The sequence below is a fragment of the Perca flavescens genome, chromosome 1 (genome assembly GCF_004354835.1).
Source record: "Perca flavescens isolate YP-PL-M2 chromosome 1, PFLA_1.0, whole genome shotgun sequence".
Taxonomy (NCBI): domain Eukaryota; kingdom Metazoa; phylum Chordata; class Actinopteri; order Perciformes; family Percidae; genus Perca; species Perca flavescens.
Genome location: NC_041331.1, coordinates 7,350,094 through 7,370,444, shown reverse-complemented (window position 1 = coordinate 7,370,444; position 20,351 = coordinate 7,350,094). Strand labels below are relative to the sequence as shown.

Below are 20,351 nucleotides of genomic sequence, written 5' to 3'. Positions count from 1 at the left end.
CAGATTTATTTTTTCAATCTTTCTTTGGTAGTTACAGAATGTGTCAAATAGGAGAAAGGAACATGGGGAAAAGAGAAAATGCGTGTTTAAAAAAAGACCTACAATGACTCATGGTTACATTACCTGAGCTCCTTTCATGATCTTCTTTGCTTTAGCGTTGAGGTAGAAATCTCCCCACAGGGTTTTGAGCAGCACCTCTGCCTTGATACCCATTTTTTGGCTGTAGATGTGGGCAAACTGCTGGATGCTAGGAAACACAAAAAAAATCTAACTCTTAGTCCTCCGTTAAATTTTTTATGCAGGTTATCACAGACAACAGAAAGGCAATGATCTTTATTGCAAGCTATGCTGCAATTTTAATCGGGCTTATTAGCAGCTTTGAATAAAGTGGAGCTTTGATGAGAGATTTGAACAGGATCAGGGTGAACATGTTGTCTGGATCTTATCCTCCTATTGTTTTGCTACAGACGGGTTCAGAGGCACATAAGACTCGGCCGTCTCCTCTGAGACCTGATCGGTTTATTTAGTGATCACAGGGACACAGCTACCCTCAGCCAGCCTTTGTGTCCTCATAACTGACTGGCGTACACCAAACTGCCAGGGCAACATGGAGGCTTTATGCCACTGTGTGCACATGGTGCAAGTGATGTAATGAAATGTAAGGAGAAAGTATTTTACTTTGAAATTCCTCAACCAGAGAAATGTATGAGGTCTTTTTAGGTATCAAACAGCTTGGTTTTGCTCTGGTCTCTGATGCCTCTGGAATCATGTTGAGACTCATTTAGTGTCCAATATTAAATCTAAGTGGACACCACCATCTAGTGGACGTGTAAAAATGTTTTCAGGTGTGTCAAAACGTAATGTCATTTTATTCGATATTAAATAAATAAACAGGATGTATTTCATAGGCATATTTATTTATTCATGTATTTATTTGATATTGAATGAAATGGCATTCCATATTTTTAAAGATATTGAATGAATAAACAATGGATTTTGAGGTATTGATTAAGTTACTGGGTTATTCCAGTGCCAGAATAGGTCAAACCCATGAGCCACATTATCTTTCCAGTTTGTGATATGTTAAAGACATTTGAAATATTCTAAATAAACACAAACTACTTGCTGAATACTAATATAGTCATACATTGTGCCATCTCTAGCCTCCAGTGAAACTGCCTTCTGCATTTTTAAAGCAAATCGCTACATCTGAGAAGTGCTTTGACTCAAGCTAGGTTTATGGTCGCAGCGGTGTTCCCGGCGCGAGGTGAGCGAGACATACAATGAGGTCACCGCGGGCTGTCTTTTCCCGCGCGAGGGGTCCTGTAGTTGTCGCGGCGCGTGGTCGTGCACCTCTGAATTTTTGTAACTCAGCGCGCGCTGCGCTTTCAGTTTCAGGCTTGCCTCTACAAACATCTGCGTGATTCTCCATGTACAGGCCACAGAGGGTCAATCAGCCTTAAATGTGTGGTCAGAGAGAAACACCACGGCAAAAGAAGAGGCATTTTGCTGGAGAGTGTGGAAAAACATGAGAGTTCGTTTTGTCACGGCTAAAAAAAAGAAATATAAGAAAAAAAAAAACAGCTTCATGTAAAGAGTGTTCTTAACAGTGTCACAGGCAGACACTAGTGTCCATTTGGAGATAAAGGACAGTCAGGTTAATGAGTATATAAATGTGATGGTTGGCGGTACGTGGGTGTTTAACATGGATGCGTTTACTACTGTTCCAAGGCAGCCGCCTTTCCTTTACTTCCGGTCTCTTCTTCTCTACTACTTCTTGCCTAATCACAGATTATTTTGTTTGTACGCCCTCTGGTGTTTCAGAGAATACTATTAAAAAACGTGTTGAGCATAAATGTCTCTGTGCATGCTCTTAGCGTACGCACGCCGTCTACGGAGGCCCGCGGCAGTTTAACTGAAGCTTTAGAGCAGGGGTGTCAAACTCAATTTCACTTAGGGACAGACTTTTTTCTTTTTTTTTTACATGCTTTTATTTCATAGAAAAGTATCTTGATTGTATTACTGCATGTTACTTTTTTTTTTTTTTTTTTTTTTACATTTGTCGCTTTTTCTTAATTTTTGTGTTCAACATTTTTGATGTTTTTTGACTTTTTTTTTATTTTATTTTTATAAATTTTTTTAGATTCTTTTTGGGGCATTTTCACCCATTTACTTTTAACCACACAGCCGACTCACAGCAACCTGTTCCACAGCCTGAATATGAAAACTCTTTATTGCGAACCTAAATTAATTTTCAGGCCAGATCAAAATCTGCGAGGGGCAGGGTTCAGCATGCGGGCCTTGAGTCCAACACATCCATGCTTTAGACCCTCCACACCCCAAGTCATGGATGCAGCTAAAGATGGAGCCAGCGGTCTCACCTGAAGCCCCAGCCATCGATGGCGCTGGCAAACACCACGTTCCCCTGGTCGGGGGAGAAGTAGAGTTGGGAGTCGTCGGCCTCCTCCAGCCCGGCACTCCAGTCGTAAACCTGATCTCCACTCACAATCTCGCTTTCTTTCTCCTCCTCCTCCTTCTCCTCCGCTGCCTCCTCCTTCTCTTTCTCCGCCCGCTCCTCCATCACTTTGGATGTGAACAAAGTGCCTGTCACCGCGTTCACCTACGAGGAAGAACACTACTTAGTTACAGTGATCTACAAAACACATCCAACTTTTTATTCATGATTTCCATGAGTTAAAGAGCCCCTGTTATGCTTTCTGGGATTTTTCCCATCTTTTAGTGTGTTATACAGTATCTCACAAAAGTGAGTACACCCCTCACATTTTAGTAAATATTTCATTATATCTTTTAATGGGACAACACTGAAGAAATGACACTTTGCTACAATGTAAAGTATTAAGTTTACAGCTTGTATAACAGTGTAAATGTGCAGTCCCCTCAAAATAACTCAACATACAGCCATTAATGTCTAAACCACTGGCAACAAAAGTCAGTACACCCCTATGTTAAATTCCCATAGAGGCAGGCAGATTTTAATTTTTAAAGGCCAGTTATTTCATGGATCCAGGATACTATGCATCCTGATAAAGTTCCCTTGGCCTTTGGAATTAAAATAGCCCCACGTCATCACATACCCTTCACCATACCTAGAGATTGGCAGGGGGTACTTTCCATAAAATCATCTCTCAATGCAAATCAAACTAGCTATTAGGCTAACTGACATAAAACCATGCCAATCTCTAGGTATGGTGAAGGGTATGTGATGATGTGGGGCATAGTATCTTAGATACTATGCATCCTGATAAAGAAATGATAGAGAGATAATTTTATGGAAAGCACATTTACACTGTTATACAAGCTGTACACTTAATACTTTACATTGTAGCAAAGTGTAATTTCTTCAGTGTTGTCCCATTAGAAGATATAATGAAATATTTACTAAAATGTGAGGGGTGTACTCACTTTTGTGAGATACTGTATATACACCCAGCAAAAAAAGAAATGTCCTCTCCCTTTCAACTGCTTTTATTTTCAGCCAACTTAACACGCGTAAAACTTTGTATGAACATAACAAAATTCAACTACTAAGAACTAAACTGAACAACATTTCACAGACGTTACAGGGAAGACATCCTCCTCCCTCATGTGGTACCCTTCCTGCAGGCTCATCCTGACATGACCCTCCAGCATGATAACACCACCAGCCATACCGCTCGTTCTGTGCCCGATTTCCTGCAAGACAGGAATGTTAGTGTTCTGCCATGGCCAGCGAAGAGCCCGGATCTCCATCCCATTGAGCACGTCTGGGACCTGTTGGATCGGAGGGTAAGGGCGAGAACCATGGCCCCAGAAACGTCCAGGAACTTGCAGGTGCCTTAGTGGAAAAGTGGGGTAACATCTCACAGCAAGAACTGGCAAACCTAGTGCAGTCCATGAGGAGGAGATGCCTGATACTGACTGTGACTTTTGATTTTGACCATCCTTTGTTCCGGGACACATTTTTCCATTTCTGTTAGTCACATGTCTGTGAAACGTTGTTCAGTTTAGTTAGTTGAATTTTTTAATTTATTTATTGATTTAAAGATTTTCATTTTTTACAGTAAATGCATATCGGTTCCAAATATCGGTTATCGATGTCTAATACTACTAATAATGGGCATCGGTATTGGCCTTGATAAACCGGTATCGGTCAAACCCTAGAAAATACACAATGGCTTAAACGATTCAAGACAGCTGAACACAAACAAGTACAATTTCACGGAAGGTTTCTTTGTAGCGCTGTAACACCGCGGGCTGAGAGTGTTCTATAAAAAAATATCTAGTGAAGATATCCTGAGTGTGGCCTGTGTCAGATGAGAGCTCTCACCTGTTCCAGGATCTTCTGCAGGTGGCTGTAAGCTTCCTGAGAGGTGAGCTTCAGCTCCAGGATGAGTCGGTCTATCTTGTTGATGACCAGGACGGGCCTGATGTTCTCCAGCCACGCCTGGCGCAGCACAGCCTGGGTCTGCACACAACGCACACGCGCAATGAGAAAAAGAAATCACTGTGACCCAGTTTTGCAAGGCCGATGGACAAACATGCAATTTCTATGTGTAATAGCAGTAGTAATTTACACAACACAATCATTTATTTATTTCCTCCAGAAATACTGCTTTTTGGCACTCTTGTAAAAGTGGCTCTCCTTTGAGATGACAATACTAGCAGTGGCCCCATCCAATTTGAGTTTGAGACTTCTGGTCTAAAGGTATACGCACAGGCAACTTGTCATTTTAACACTTTTTTTGGGAAAAAATAATGAGATATAACATTCTAATTAGTGAGCTTTGGAGGAGCTGGTAGGTGGATTTTGTTATTGTTGGAAAGACACAGGCTAGACGTTTCATTGAGTATGTTTACATGCACACTAATAATCCACTATTATTCCGAATATGACAATATTCCAAATAGGGATGCAACAATTATAGAATTTGTTGGTACGATTATTGTGCCAATTAATTATAATAGCTCTAATTATATGTGCGCCTCCTCTACCCACTGATCCAACCCAGCCACTATTGCAGCCTTTTGAAACAGAAATAACACAATAACTGTTTTAAAACTGATTACGTAATCAACCTTTTCATTTAAATTCATCTGAAAAGATTAGAAACTAGAGGTGAATAAGTCACGCCACAAACTAAAGGCCAAGTTGGCAACAACAGTGCTGTCCTTTGGGCCCTGCTAGCTGGTGTTTCTAAAAGTTGGAGGAGCTGCTAGACATTATGCACCTGTCACAGGGAGATGTGCAGCATGTCGCCAAGGAATAAATGCGATCTAGAGATCTCTTTGTAGCCTTATGTCCCATAGGGGATGAAAAGGAGTAAGTAACGTTAAATGGTAACTTTAAGTGGTAATGTCAGTGATGGATCCCACGTAACTTCCAGACAAGTCCTGCCCTACGAAGCAGCTCGATTGGTTGGGGTTAGGCATTGACCTCGGGTGGTTGAGGTTAGGATAGCCGATTGGTCAGGGGATAGGACCTGAACAAATCAGGTTACGTTACCTTGCGTAACCATGGACCAATAGTAGCGTGTGGATGCTAGTTGTGTGGGTTCCATAATAACGTGTCCGTGGCATGTTTGAGCTATTGCAGAGTTTTGCCTCTTAACGTTACGTTATCTTAAATGCACTAAATGCAAACGTCGGCTCCTGACTCGTTAGCTGTTAACTGTAACGTTACCATTAACATTAAACAGCCCAACGTTAGGTAACTGGTAATGTTAACAAGCTAACAAACACTACGCTAGCAAGCTTACCAACTTGGGTTAAATTCCCCGTTGCAGCAGCAGCTGTCGTGAGGTCTGCTTTGTGTTTTCCAGGTGTTTGCTAACTTTATGTAACAATAAAAAATTGCAGCAGTAAGTTATCCCATAGTTATGTGTGTGTGTGTGCAAATGTTTATGTTGTCAAGGAGGTTTAACTACACATAACGTGAAGTCAGTTAACACTCGGTGTAGCGGAGCCTTAACGATTAATTAACGTGACGTTTTAAAGTGTGATTAAAGGTGCACTATGAGTTCCTGCATGGTTTCAGCGCAATTTCATTTTTGCTAGCTGCCTGCCCCCCTGAATACACTGTGAAAAAGCCCGGTCTGGGGAGACAACACAGGGGTCGTAAACGTCAAACAAACACTAGTGGCACAGGCTGTGCACCAAAATACAACAAACCACGTTCCAGCCAATCACTGACAAGATGGTTGGGGGGAGGGGGTGTTTTTAGAGCAGCAGCCTTAATTTCAGTGAAAAAGACACACTAACCCCCACCCCCTGCCCCAACCATCTTGTCGGTGATTGGCTGGAACGTGGTTTGTATTCAGGGGGCAGGCAGCTAGGGAGAGATGCCTACAATTTGAGACAAAAATTAAATTGCGCCATAACCATGCAGGATCTCATAGTGCACCTTTAATAGTGAAATTGGTTAACTGCTGCATCCATAATTCCAAATATGATTCAGGTCATGTGAAAACAGCATAGTCTGAATAATGCCTTTTTTGAAACTTAAAGATTAAAACGTGATATGCCAGTATCATTTGGATTTTAGAAGCATTCTTTGGACATGTATACAGCACATTTAGAATCTGTCTTAACCGGGGTTAACGGCCAGTTCACAGCCTCTTGCCTGTTTACGGCTTATGGTCAGCTCTATGGTCACTGTACACAAACCAACCAGCCAACAGTTCAAGTGAGTCCGGCTGCGGTAGAGATGCATGGCCAAAAGAAAAGAAGCAAAAGCACAGCTACTTTTAAACATTATCAAAGACTTGGATATCAACAGGTTTTTGAATATGCACAAACATCGCAACGCTGACCTTGTAAACAGCTTAAGTCAGAATATCGCCTTTTTCGGAGTAAGGGCTAAAAAAAGGAATATTATTTGCGTTTAAACGTAGTCAGTGTTAAGCTGTAAAATGAGAGTCTGTGACCAAGTCGAGCCAAAGCCATGCACCGTCCACTGGCCCAACTTTCTCGGCTCAAATTGGTTTTCCTCATGCCATAAGGAGCACTAGGAAAAGGCAGAGGAGCTGATTAACAGTCAGCACCCTAACCTCACAGTTAGTGTTTCATTTCAAATATCAAATCCAATCCAATACTAAAGTTTGCGGACGACACCTCCCTCATCGGACTCATCTCTGATGGTGACGAGTCCGCCTACAGGTCGGAGGCTGACCACCTGGTGACCTGGTGCAAGCAAAACAACCTAGAGCTCAACGCTCTAAAGACAGTGGAGATGGTTGTGGACTTCAGGAAGAATTCAGCCAGGACCTCAAGTGGGAGCTGAACATCAGCTCCCTTGTCAAGAAAAAACAACAGAGGATGTACTTCCTGCGGCAGCTGAAGAAATTCAACCTGCCAATGACAATGATGGTGCACTTCTACACAGCCATCATTAAGTCCATCCTCACATCCTCCATCACCATCTGGTACGCTGCTGCACTGCCAAGGACAAGGGCAGACTGCAGCGTGTCATTCGGTCAGCTGAGAAGGTGATTGGCTGCAATCTCTGTAGTAAATATGAGTTTTCTTTAAAAACTAACATACAGCATGAGACATTAAAGGGATACGCCACCGTTTGTTGAAATAGGGCTTATCACGGTCTCCCCTAGCTGTAGATTGGTGGGCCAACGCATTTTTTGTGCATCCATCGTTTTAGTCTGGTGCAACACTGGCAGCGCCGCCGCTAGTTAGCTTAGCGTAGCGAATGGAATCCTATGTTGCCGGTTAGCATGTTGTGAGTAAAAGTGAGCCAACAAAAGACAAAAAAACAACCTAATTACTTGCACTGAGACAAAAAATGCATTGGCCCACCTATCTACAGCCAGGGTAGACCGTGATAAGCCCTATTTTAACAAACGGTGGCGTATTCCTTTAAGTCAACGGTGATGTTTACCTGAGGACACACTCCCTCCACAGCATCAACAACTATAATGGCCCCGTCACACAGGCGGACAGCAGTGGAAACCTCTGAGGAGAAGTCAATGTGACCAGGAGAGTCGATCAGATTTAGTAGGTAGTCCTGATCTCCTGAGGGGACAAAAGGCACACAGACACTATTCAGTCTTCTCCTCCAAATCCCCATGCTTAATCAGCAGAGTATTTATCAGCTTTTAATGTAAATCAGGGTTTTCCCCGCCATTACAAGGTGCAGCACCCGAGCCGTTTTTGTCAACACCTAAGCTGAATGACTGTGAAATGCTGAAAAAAAAGCACCAAAAACAGAAAAAAAGGACCAACCTAACTAGAGATGCACCGATTACAATTTTCTAGGCCAATTCAGATTTCCAATTTTTAATTGAGTTTGACCTGCCGATACCAATTTTAGCCGATTCCGATTTCATTTTTTCTAACCACTTTACAAATATTTATTTTCTATATTTTCTTTAATAGAACATTTTACATTTTGCACAGAACATTGAACATTTTTTGAACAGATAAACGATCGCTATAAAATAGAACTATATAAATTACTCCTGGTGTGGGAAATTCACACACATCTAAAGTGCAATGTTATGGAAGAACCATTTCCTTCTTTTCACATCCAATATCCAACTAAAAAAATGTGATATATTTAGCAAACTAAACTTCTGTATGAAAACAGGTAATGGCAATAAAATAATATATAAATAACAAATAAAAATAAAATAAATATAGCCTTGCAGTAGAAAGATATTTCTCAAAACACACACAGGCCTGTTTGAACGTCAACAGTAACGTTACCTGAAAACAGCGTGTAGTTTTCCTTTTTTTAGCAAGTTTGCTTCATTTGTCATTGTGCATAAATATGAACACTACCGTTGCTGTCAACGGGTTTATCTGCTAACGTTAGCTACCGACGATTACCTCAGAACAATCCAGCAAATAGACGGTACCCTGGGTGCCGTTACCTGAAACATGATTTAACGTCACCGCTCATTTTACACACAGTTTAGCAATAAAACTAAAACACTGAGGGAAGATTACTACGTTTTTCATGTTGGTTTTGAGCGGTATTCATCCCCACTAACCTGGAAAGCGTTTTAAACAGTAACGTTAATACAGCGTGTCGGGGAAATACAACGTCTCCTGCAGCAGGGCACCAGAGGCAGAGGGACCGTAGTGTTTGCGAACGTTAGCTTCTTGTCTCATCTGGGGTCTGATAAACAGTACATTTATCAAATTCAGTGTGCCCAACGCTATTTTCCTATCAACTATAGCTGTCATATTTGACGGGACCAGTGTGAGTGCGGTTTTAATGTTCCAGTTGTTCAGCCTCAGAGGGGAGAGAGAGCAGCTGACCGTTCGCCTGAGATCAGTAGAGCAGACGGCTCTGCAGAGCTGTGTATAATTACCACTTTATGACATTTCATCAACAGCTGAAGAAGCAGCGGTGCGCTGCTGCTACACGCATATAGCGGAAACCCTGCGTGTGCACGTGTGATGCTGATGTTGCGCGATGTTAATCACGTGGCACCCGAGTGCATTTGACCGGCATAAACTCGGCATATGTCAGACTGACCGGCCGTTCGCCGGTCATGGCCAATCACGTGAAAATCGGCCAATTCCGCTCACCAGCTGGTCAATAGTTGCATCTTTAAACCTAACTAAAAGACTCGTCTCAGATATAGGGTTGGGTACCGTTCATTTGTTTTCCTTTTTACCTGGAATTCTGTACCCAACAGTACCTTTTTTCGGTACTTTCCCTCTGTAATATAATTGTTTTAATTTCAGTTGTTCAGAAAAAGCAGAAAATCCTTATGTTCTTCTTTACAAATTAAATAATTGTCAGACTGACTGACATGTTTTATGCATATTATTTTTTTTAGAAAACAATTAGTTTTAGAAATGGCTCATGATGTATTGTCTCTGGAAGTGTGTTATTCAACTTTTGTTTTTGTTAAAGAAGGAAAAGAAAATCGCAACACTCAATACTATTGAATAGCAATACTTCTAGAATCACAATACAAATCCAATCAGCACCCATGTATCGTTAAAGAATTGAATCGGGACAAAAGCATATTGTCACAGCCCTAGTTGTCTCCAATGTTTTTGCGAAGTTTGCCGCAAGTTTGAGTCTGAGGTAGGTAAGTGGATCATTATTCAAAGGAACATGTAATTCACTTGAGTCTTTGTCATTATTTGATAACCACTAATTAAAAAAAATCTTACATCAAACAATAATCAGTAGCGACTTATGCTAATTCATTAGAGACAATAGTTTTAAAGTAAAATGAGTCAAAGATGTGTTGCTAAAGACCACTTTATGGTTACAATTGGAATTTGTTTTACATTAGGTAGAACATAATAAAGGACAGAGTCATCAACCAAGGATCATCCTGCTATTAAATATACTGTATACACTAAACAATAAAAATGTCTTGCCCTCTGCAGTTAGCCTCACCAACAAGGCCCCTGACTAGTGGTGTAAGGGACTATAGTTGCAGCGGCAGTTGGTAGGTAAGTTACCCGAGAATAGCGGATTTAGAGCCAGGGTTGGGTACCAAACCCCGGTGCTAATACAGCACCAATGCCTAAACGACTGGTATCTACCGGACGGAATAGCAATGTGGATTTCACTGCCTCATTTCAGTGCCACTTAAAGGGGTGGTTCAGAATTTTGGACATAGGACCTAATTTCCAAGTTAGCCTGTGTTATTTATCAGTGGAGACAGTTTTCAACACTTTTCATCCAGTCCTTCCAGTTGCAGAGTTTGCTGGTGCTAGGCTAGTGCAAGTCAACAGTATCTGCTAGCCTGCCCTTAAAAACAGTCTTACCCACTCCACAGTACACCAAAGGCAAATCAATTATAACGCTAGACTATCGATGTAAATGTCTGTTGATATAATAATGTTAGAAATAAAACTACCCTTGCATCTCAACGATCGCATTACATTTTGAGGGACTAGTTTCTCAGCAGCCGCGGAATTTTACTTAGCTCCGGTTAGTAGTACTGCGCCAAAAAGTAAACAGAGAAGCGCAGCGTAGCTGCTGGCTTGGACATCAAGACACCAGCGGAGACCCTACTCAAGTGGAAAATGTGTAGTGATCATTTTAGACGAGACGACTTAGAAAACCCCCGCAATCTAAAGGACCACAAGTCACTGACAACGAATGCGGTTCCATCCGTCTTTCAGATGCACCAACAGCTGATGAACAGGTAATAACTTTCGGTAGGCTACTCTAGCTAATAAAGCTATCCCATTTCATAACGTTAGCCTAGCTGCTACTGATAGATTGAGACTGACAATGTTAGTGGAGATAACGTTACTGTTCAATGCATTGTGGAGAGTTACAACGTTAGCTAACGGTATAGCTACACTCTTGATAGATACCTGGCTGGGCTAACCGCTAACGTTAGGTCATTGCTGATAGAAACGTCCTGTAAGCTCGGACAGTTTACATGCAAATTGCTCGCCTGTGTGCTTTTTCATGTACCAGTAACGTTATCGGAGTTATAGCCTGGAAGAGTGAAATTAGTTGGAGGTCACAGCGGCAGGTAAATAAACTTAAGTATAACTATTGCAATGCGATGCAAGGGTAGTTTTAATTCTAACATTATTCTATCAACAGACTAGAGCTGGGCGATATGGAAAAAAACTAATATCATGATATTGTTGACCAAATACCTCGATATCGATATTGCGGCGAAATTGTAGGGTTGACAATTGGTGCTTAACAAAAATATTTTTACACAATGAGATTTTTGGTAAATAATCATCATTAATGTGTATATAATAACTAAGTGGGTAACGGCAAATAATAGAAAAGCTAGAACAGTCTGCTAAATTCAAAAAATTACATCGCTTTACTGTAATCCAGTAATTCAAACCAGGGACAGATAACACTTGTGTCATATCACGATATTACGATATCCAAAATCTAAGAAGACATCCAATCTCATATCACGATATCGATATATTGCCCCCCTCTACAACAGACATTTATATCGATAGTCTGGCGTTATAATTTATTTGCCTCGGGTGTACTATGGAGTGGGTAAGACAGCTTTTAATGGCAGGCTAGCAGATACTGTTGACTTGTGCTAGCCTAGCACCAGCGAACTCTGCAACTGGAAGGACTGGGTGAAAAGTGTAGAACACTTCTCATCTGTTTTGTCATATAATAGCAATTTAATGGGGAAATTAATTATTATTGTGAAAAGAGATTATTAGATTTTAATAAATCATTTAAATTCCACCTGTTTTTGTGCTGATCCGAAAAATGTATCCATTCTGTGACTCAAAACCGCGATCCGATTCGAACCGTGAGTTTTGGGATCCGCTGCACTCCTACCCCAGACACCCACAGTAGCTTACTGTGGCAATAAACGCTTTTCTGATTCCGATAAATAGTATATGCTAAATTCTAGGGCTGGGGGTATACGATTATTTATTAAACGATTAATCGGGCGATTATTTTATCGATTAGTCGACTAATCTAATGACTAATTGGACGATTAATATAACTATTATTTTTCTGTTGCTCGATTAATAAAAACCATAATGTATCTCAAATAAATACCAAAAAATTCTTAATAGTATACTTTATTAAACAACAATTTTGCACAGCAAAAATCTTCTGCTTTACACAAAATAAAATAAAATTATTTTACTGTTATACAAAATGAAAAGCCAGCCTGTTTACTCTTTTACAGTACCAACATAACTCTTTTGTTCAAAAAATTCAAAAGTTGTAGTGCAAAAAAACACTGTCCAGTGCACAGTATAGACATTCCTCAGAGTGTTTAACATAATATAAAATTCCTGTTTTCAGTTTTACAGTCCCAACAAAAGCTACTGCAATCTGCTTGCTACCGTTAGCCAGATCTAGCAGCTGTGCACTTTGGTGGTGCTAGGCTAACCAACGCATCTTAGCTCTCTGTGCAGTTTGTTCGTGCTAGGTTAGTAGCTAACGTTCACGTTAGCTAACGTTAGCTACTATAGATAGCTGTGTTCTGCGGCCGTAAGCTAGCTACCATTCAAGCCAACATTAGATGATAACTAACGTTAGCTAAACACAGCTGTCTAGGCGCCAGTAGCTAGCTAACGTTAACGTTAGCTACTAACCTAGCATGAACAAACTGCACGGAGAGCGAAGATAGTTAGTTAGCACCACCGAAGTGCGCAGAGCTCAAGCTACACAACACACTACACAAACATGAAATTAATTTAGCCAACGTTATTACTTAGTTGTTATTGTCTCCTTCACGAGTGACAATGGGGTGCCTCAGATGCTCCCACATTGCTGTTGTGCTGGTGTGGTATGCCAACTCCATTTGGCAAAGAGCGCAAATAACGACACCTTTACGTTTGGAACTAAATTTGAAGTATTCCCATACCTTCGATGATTTAGGGCAAGCTGTTTTTTTAGGACTTTTTCTTTTATTGTGGCTTTTTGCAGGGCATTCTGCAATGTTTTGGTCTCCCACATGTGTGTGGCAAGCTGTGGCAAGCTGTGGCAAAGCGTCGACGCAAAAATATGAAGTCAACATAATTTTGATGCATCAACGTCATTGACGCGTCGCTACAGGCCTACTCAATTCACCATGAAACAATTGAATGCACTGTTTTTTGTCTTCTTTATGGCATAATTCTCTTGTTCCTGTAGATAGCTGGACAAAATGAAGATGACTTGCAATCATGTCCAGTTATTCCACTTAAGTAACAATGGAGGCTGATGGCAAAACCTTGCTTACCATTTCTGTAATGGAGGGAGATGGCACTGGACTTCATAGTGATTCCTCTGATCTGTTCATCCTCCCGGCTGTCCAGATACCTCAGCTGGTACATTAACACACCACAAATAAGCACAAATAATGACAGAACAACCAAACAGCATAAAGAAGATTTCTGTAGCGGATAAAGCCACTTACCTTCCCAGCCAACCGACTTGATATGATACCATTACTTGCCACCAAGCAGTCAGCCAGAGTAGTTTTGCCTGCAAAGATGCAAAGAACATTAAATTTTTTTGACAAGAATAACCTTTGATTGATCTTAAAATCGGAAGATGCACTGCTTTTGTATTTTTTTATATACAGTATCATTTTAAGTTGAATATCTTAGAATTGACTGTATTACTGTTTTGTAATATGTTGACATTTTATATACAAAAAATCAACGAACTGAAAATATAATTTATAATTAAAGCAACGCTAGAGAACTTTTCCCGCTTCGGTCCCCCTACAGGTTGTCTCATTAGAACTACGGCTCGCGCTACCCAATCTGGCAAACTTGCATAATGTTATGTAATGGACAATTCCACTTCCAACCTGTAGGGGGACCAAAGCAGGAAAAGTTCTCTAGTGTTGCTTTAATAAAAATAGTTTTTGGAGATAATTATGCTGTGATAATTGTATTCATATATCAAATCTCTCAAAATGTTAAATGTATTTCTATAACAATAAGTAAAAATGTTGTTTTTGTCATAAAGTGTATATTGCACAACAGCTACTTATACCTCCATATATTTTTAAGCAGTTAGTTAACACTCAGTGGTTGCTACTGTATGATTTGGCAACTGACAATTGAAGTTATTAAAGTGGACAGTTATGTAAATATGTGTTACCTTCTATTCTGAATTTACTACGGAGAAGTACTGAGCCCATCAACAGGTAAATACCAAGTCAAGAACATATTAAAAGGAATATGGCTTTGCCATGTACTATGGATCGACAGATACTGTTTTTTCCGGGCCAACACCGATACTAATTATTATTAGTTTATGAAACAGACAACAGATATTTGGAACCGATACAGTATGCATTTACAGTAAAAATGAAAAACTTTCAGTCAAAATCAACATTTTGGAATGGTACAAACTCCAACACATAAGCATGTGTTTAAATGCTTTAAGCAATTATTTAATAAAAATTAAACTGTAAACATACGCATTAAGAAAATAAAGAATAAATAAAAACAAAAATAGCTTCTTGAAGTTTAAACAAGAGTTGGAGACTGCTTACAGAGCTGTAGCGCACTTTATAGTTAATTAACGTTATTGGTTATTATAGCAACACCAAATTGCCAAACATCGGCCACAATAATCGGGCAGGCCGATTATGTACAGTAAATAAATGAGCAAACATCAGGGCTCGCTGTTGCTAATACAGACATTGAACTCACCATGGTCAACATGCGCCAGAATGCAAAGGTTTCTAATGTTGGCAGGGTTTCTCTGCAGTGCAATGATCTTATCCAGGCTGGTGTGTCCCATGGCGAACACCTAAAACAAATGGCAACACGAAACGTACAGGCTGGTAGCGTAAGCTGCTAATTGCTTACTAACATAGCAGGGTTAAATTACGGTGATAGGACAGCAACACAGTAATGTTAACGTTGCATTAAGCTATGTTAAAGTGCAGGCGTACTGGCTATAAAGTTGGCTATCGTTGGCAGCGAGGTGTGGTTGTACCAAAGGGTTTCAACAGTGTGTGGTTTTAAAACGTGGACTTTGTTAACGTGAGTACAGTGAACACAAAGGCTGAAACTAGACTGGAAAATAGATACTGACACTGGGGTTTCTCTCTGTGAATTGTGGCAGGTGATATCTGCTAACACTGTGGCTAACCTAAACCAAACTTCTCCCAGAAAGAAGAATAAGACCTAACCTGGCTTCTAGAGTCTACACACAATAACACTGTCACGCGCTACGCTGCCGTGTCCAGTAAAATACAACAGTATTGTGAGAATAAGCACATATTTTAAAGACATGTGGACATTTTCAACTCACGCTGTTTTCCCGGAAGTTGATGAGCCAAATTAGCCACGCCCACTATGACGCCCACTGGCTAACATAGGTGCTGCATTCATAGAACATGGTAAAAACGAGATCTATCCTACGACTTCATTTTGTAGCCATAGGCAGTTTATAGCTTGTAGCCTACTTGCCAGTTACAGTGTTATTTGGTTTTTAGTTAAATACTGCTAGAAAACACCAATATTTCGATTCACCACCAAAAATTGTCTGACACTTTCCACTTTTAACAAAGTATGCATTCCCTACCAATGGCTCTTTTCTTTTTAGTTTTTTATTTTTTTTTTACATGTCAGTGAATGCAACACATCGCTCAATGCTGTGACGCTCTGTGGTTGCTACGTTACCAGATGGAAGAGCATATTTTGGAAAAATTGTGGTAAGTTCATTAGTTAGATGGAAATAGGGGTCCACGCGCTTTTTGTTTATGCCACCTGATTTTTTTTAAATCCTTAAAGTGTCTATTTTCAGAATCTGCCCTGTACCAAGCTGAAATAATGTCCCAAAGGCTTAATTTTTAACCCTTTACTGCACCCGACCAGAACCCGAAAAATCTAAAAATGATATAGAAAGTGGCATAACATTTGAAGTAGGATAAATAACATACAGAGACAAATGAACACATTTTCCCATACAATTATGACCCCAGGAATTTAATGGAATGGTTATTTTTGACATTACTGACCCTATTTCTGGACAGAAATAGTAAAAAATGGCCAAAGATGTGTAGAGGATCAACTATTTTTTCTCAAGCGCATAGGGTGATTTTTTTTCACAACCTGTTATTTCTTTATCATTCAAGTGTCTATTTTAAGATTAAACTGGGTACCAAGCTGAAATATATATAATGATATAAAGTGGCATAACCTTTGATGCAAATAACTAACAAATGGACATATTTTTCTATACAATTATGACCCCGGAAATGTAATGGAATGGTTATTTTTGACATTTATAACATTTACTCTGTTTTTTTAATTTATGGCCAAACATTTATAAATAATAAAATTTGACCTTAACTACTCATCTTCCTCATCATCACTGAAGAGATATTCTAAGTCTATTTCTTCCAGCACTTCATCCTCATCATCATGTTCATACTCTCCATCCTCTTCACCCACAGTTGTTGTTGTTGTTGGAATCTTGTAAAGAGCTGCCTGCTCTTCTGACTCTGCTCTCTGAGCCACTACCTCAACAAGAAAAGGAGGGAGGATGCGTCCAATTGTCCAAACAGGTTCCAACACCTCCTCCTCTCCTGTCTTCTCCCAGCCCATGCCTGGATCCAGGGCTGGACTGGCCATCTGGCATACCGGGCATTTTCCCGGTGGGCCGACGCACTTTTGGGCCGAATCATCGATAAATAGGTCTTTTTTTTTTTTTTTTTTTTTTCGGCCGCGCCGGCCCATAAAAACTCACAGCAGCCCATTGGTTAATTTTCTTTAATGGTACTGGCCTGACCCAATCAAATCCAGGAGCACCCTTCCCCACCCCGGGCCGCAAATTTACGAATCCCACTATGGCCACGCCTCCCGGCCCTGAGACACGAGCTGTAATAGTTATGCTGGAAGTTTAGCACAGGCACGGCGCCAAGATTCCAGTTTTGGATGGGCCAGACCAATTGTGGGTGGGCCTTAAATTAAAAACGTTTTCAAATTCTGTTTAACCTAATAAATGACTGACTAATATAGTTTTATATTATATGTGCTCACATAATAAAGATTGTAATAGCTTGATGCTCTTTAAATAGGTTGTTGCATTGTAAAAAGTTTCGGTGCAAAGGACGAACCTATCCACGATCGCTCTCCTTCCCACATAACAAAATTTGTCTGGCCCACCACAGGGCCACATCCTTGCTACAATTCTGGCCCAGTTCTGGCTGGGTCCCTGGCCAAGTTATAATATTAAAAGTTTTTTTTGTTTTTTTTGAAGAAAAGTTTTGGGTGGGCCTGTTGAAAAGTGGGTGGGCCTAGGCCCGTCAGGCCCACCCATAACGCCGTGCCTGGTTTAGCATCCATGTTAAAATGGACAAATTACCACCAAAGCGCAAGGGAGGTGCAGAGAAATTACAGGAGAAAAAATTAAGAATCTACAGGCGGATTCCTCAAAATGTGCCGAAATTTCTGACATGTTTGGGGCTGTAGTGGCTGCTTAACATACAACCGTGGTGAAGTTAGTTTGATGTTGGATATTCAACAGATATTCGGATATTCATTTCAGGTTCATCATCAGTTCCTGCTGTGCTTTCACTCAGTCTTGGCAGAAAACAATAGGACACCCATTTTGCTCCTAACTGCTTGGTTTTTACCTAGGGACCGTCAATAAATTACGTTCTGAACTTTCTGATAGCTTGTATATTAGATGTTCTAAACACCCCAGACCAATGCAGAACTGTTCTGCTATGTGGTACAAATGAGACACACCTCACTATAAATGAATATTTTGCACCTACTATTTTATTAAAATCTTTTTAATAATCCCATTAATTTCCTATGAAAAACGGCGTTTTGCTCAATAGAGTCCAAGTTATGGGACCCAAACACCCCAGAAAAATGCAGAACTGTTCTTCAGTGTGGTACAAATGAGACACACTACACTATAAATTTATATTTTGCATCTCCTTTTTTTATGAATTTTTTTAAGAACCCCATTTATTTCCTATGGAAAATGGCTTTTTGCTCAATAGCTTCCATGTTATGGGACCCAAACACCTCAGACCAATGCAGAGCTGTTCTGCAATGTGGTACTAATAAAGGCGTTTTTCCATTACATGGTACGTGCTCGACTCGCCTCGACTCTACTCGCCTCGACGCACTGTGCGTCCCTTTTCCATTGCAGATTTTAGTATCGCCTCAGCTTGGCTGGTCGTCATAGCGACTGCTGTGGGCGTGGCTTGGTAGTGTTGCATTTCCCCCGACTCATTTCCTGGTTCTCCTTCTCCGTAAAACAACATGAAATCAACAAATTTCCCACCGTGGTCAGAAAGAACAGGGGAGACACTTTGTTTCTCTCACTATATGACTCTAGAGTCACTACTCGCTGCGGAGCTAATCGCTGGCACTCTCTCACTTCTCCCTCGCTCACCAGCTCCCCGCACACACGGCGACTCGACACACACACCAGCGCACCAGTATAAACATCAGGCCACTTGTATGCTACGGAGAAAGCTCTGCGTGGAGCCTCCGGCAGCAAAAAAACACCGCTGGCTAAACTATTTAAAAATGCCGTCTGTCGCTAGCAATGCAGTGATCAGTGACAATTCTTTCCGACCAATCTGTAGCCTGCAGGGTTTCACGTCACCTTTTGGTATCGCCTCAGCTCGCTTGGAACCTCGACTGAGGTGGTACTAAAAAATGTACCTGTTAGCAGGTACCAGGTACTTTTTTTCGTAATGGAAAACCAAAAAAGGCTTTTTTAATCTAAGAATCCCATTCATTTCCTATGGAAAACGACGTTTTGCTCAATAGCGTCCAAGTTATGGGACCCAAACACCCCAGACCAATGCAGAGCTGTTCTGCAATGAGGTACTAATAAGACACACCTCACCATAAATTAATATTTTGCACCTACCATTTCCAGGGTTCCTACACATTTCTCATTTCAAAATTCCATACTTCTTCCATACGCCGCCATTATCGAAAGTTTTTCACCTTTTGTTAGCTCCGCCCCCTTCCGCTACGTAGCCAAGATGGCGACCGTTGAGTGTGGAAAGTGTCCATCGACCCACACTCAACTTTTTGACCACACTTCGACGAGTGACATTTTGAGTGTACTCAAATAGCTAGTACTAAGTAGTAGTCTAAGTACAGAAGTGCGTGATTTGAGACACACCATATGGATACTGGGACCCAGTACTGACACAAATTCACCCAGACAGCTGCAGTTTGTATCAGAGAGTCATTTGACTGTGACAATCCAAAGGTGCACATTGCAACAGGAGAAAAAGACACTGGTCCAGCAGAATACAAAGTTGGAAAACATGGAATTCAACTCCAGAGAGATTGAACCGCAAATTAATTTCTATATCAGTTCACTTGAACAAGTGCGGTGTGAACTGAAGGACAGCGAGGCGAGGCTCACCAAATGTGAATCTGAGGGAAGAGTTCACCTGATAATCCGAGAGGACTTGCTGGCCAATCTTCTCGATCAGCTCCAACAACAGAAAAGGGCAGCACTTTGAGCCATGACAAAAAGCTGATGCAGAGGGAGATGTGTGACTTGAAAGTTCAGCTGGCTGAACGTGTCCCCTCCCCACCCAGCAAAACAGAGTATGTGAAATCCCAGCTGGGAAAAATCAGCAACAGGCTGCGAAAAGCCCAAAAAGATCTCGACCTATAGGACTTCATTACTGAAGACCTGAAAGTCGAATTGGAGCAGATGAAGAGTGAGAAAGAGGCCCTTCAAAATAAAGTGGAGACTCAGAAGATGGACTTTCGTAAAGAGAGACAGATGCTCGTGGTAGGTAAGACCACCAATGTGAGGTTGGAGAGCTATCTGGAAATTGAGAGGGTTCAAGCTCAAGAGCCAAAGGATAAACTGAGCAAGATGGAGGAAACTCTCCGAAATCAGGATGAGGAGGCGAAGGAGGTACTGGAAAGATCCCAGGCTTCCCATAGAGCCCAGC

At 41.0% G+C, this 20,351-nt stretch overlaps 1 protein-coding gene across 2 annotated transcripts in view; it reads right to left on the bottom strand.

Annotated features, from left to right (window-relative positions):
- The window catches only part of efl1 (elongation factor like GTPase 1), a 122,250-nt gene extending 106,474 nt beyond the window's left edge, over positions 1–15,776 (bottom strand). Inside the window, exons 1-8 of one of the 2 annotated variants that reach the window (XM_028583511.1) lie at positions 15,707–15,776; positions 15,100–15,199; positions 13,848–13,915; positions 13,671–13,755; positions 7,889–8,022; positions 4,328–4,465; positions 2,382–2,620; positions 124–247 (exon numbers count right to left, since the gene is read on the bottom strand). In XM_028583511.1, coding sequence (XP_028439312.1) covers positions 124–247; positions 2,382–2,620; positions 4,328–4,465; positions 7,889–8,022; positions 13,671–13,755; positions 13,848–13,915; positions 15,100–15,190 — 879 coding nt within the window. In that variant the 5' untranslated portion in view covers positions 15,191–15,199; positions 15,707–15,776. The other variant, XM_028583520.1, reaches the window with a different exon arrangement.
- Positions 15,777–20,351: the final 4,575 nt, after the last annotated feature.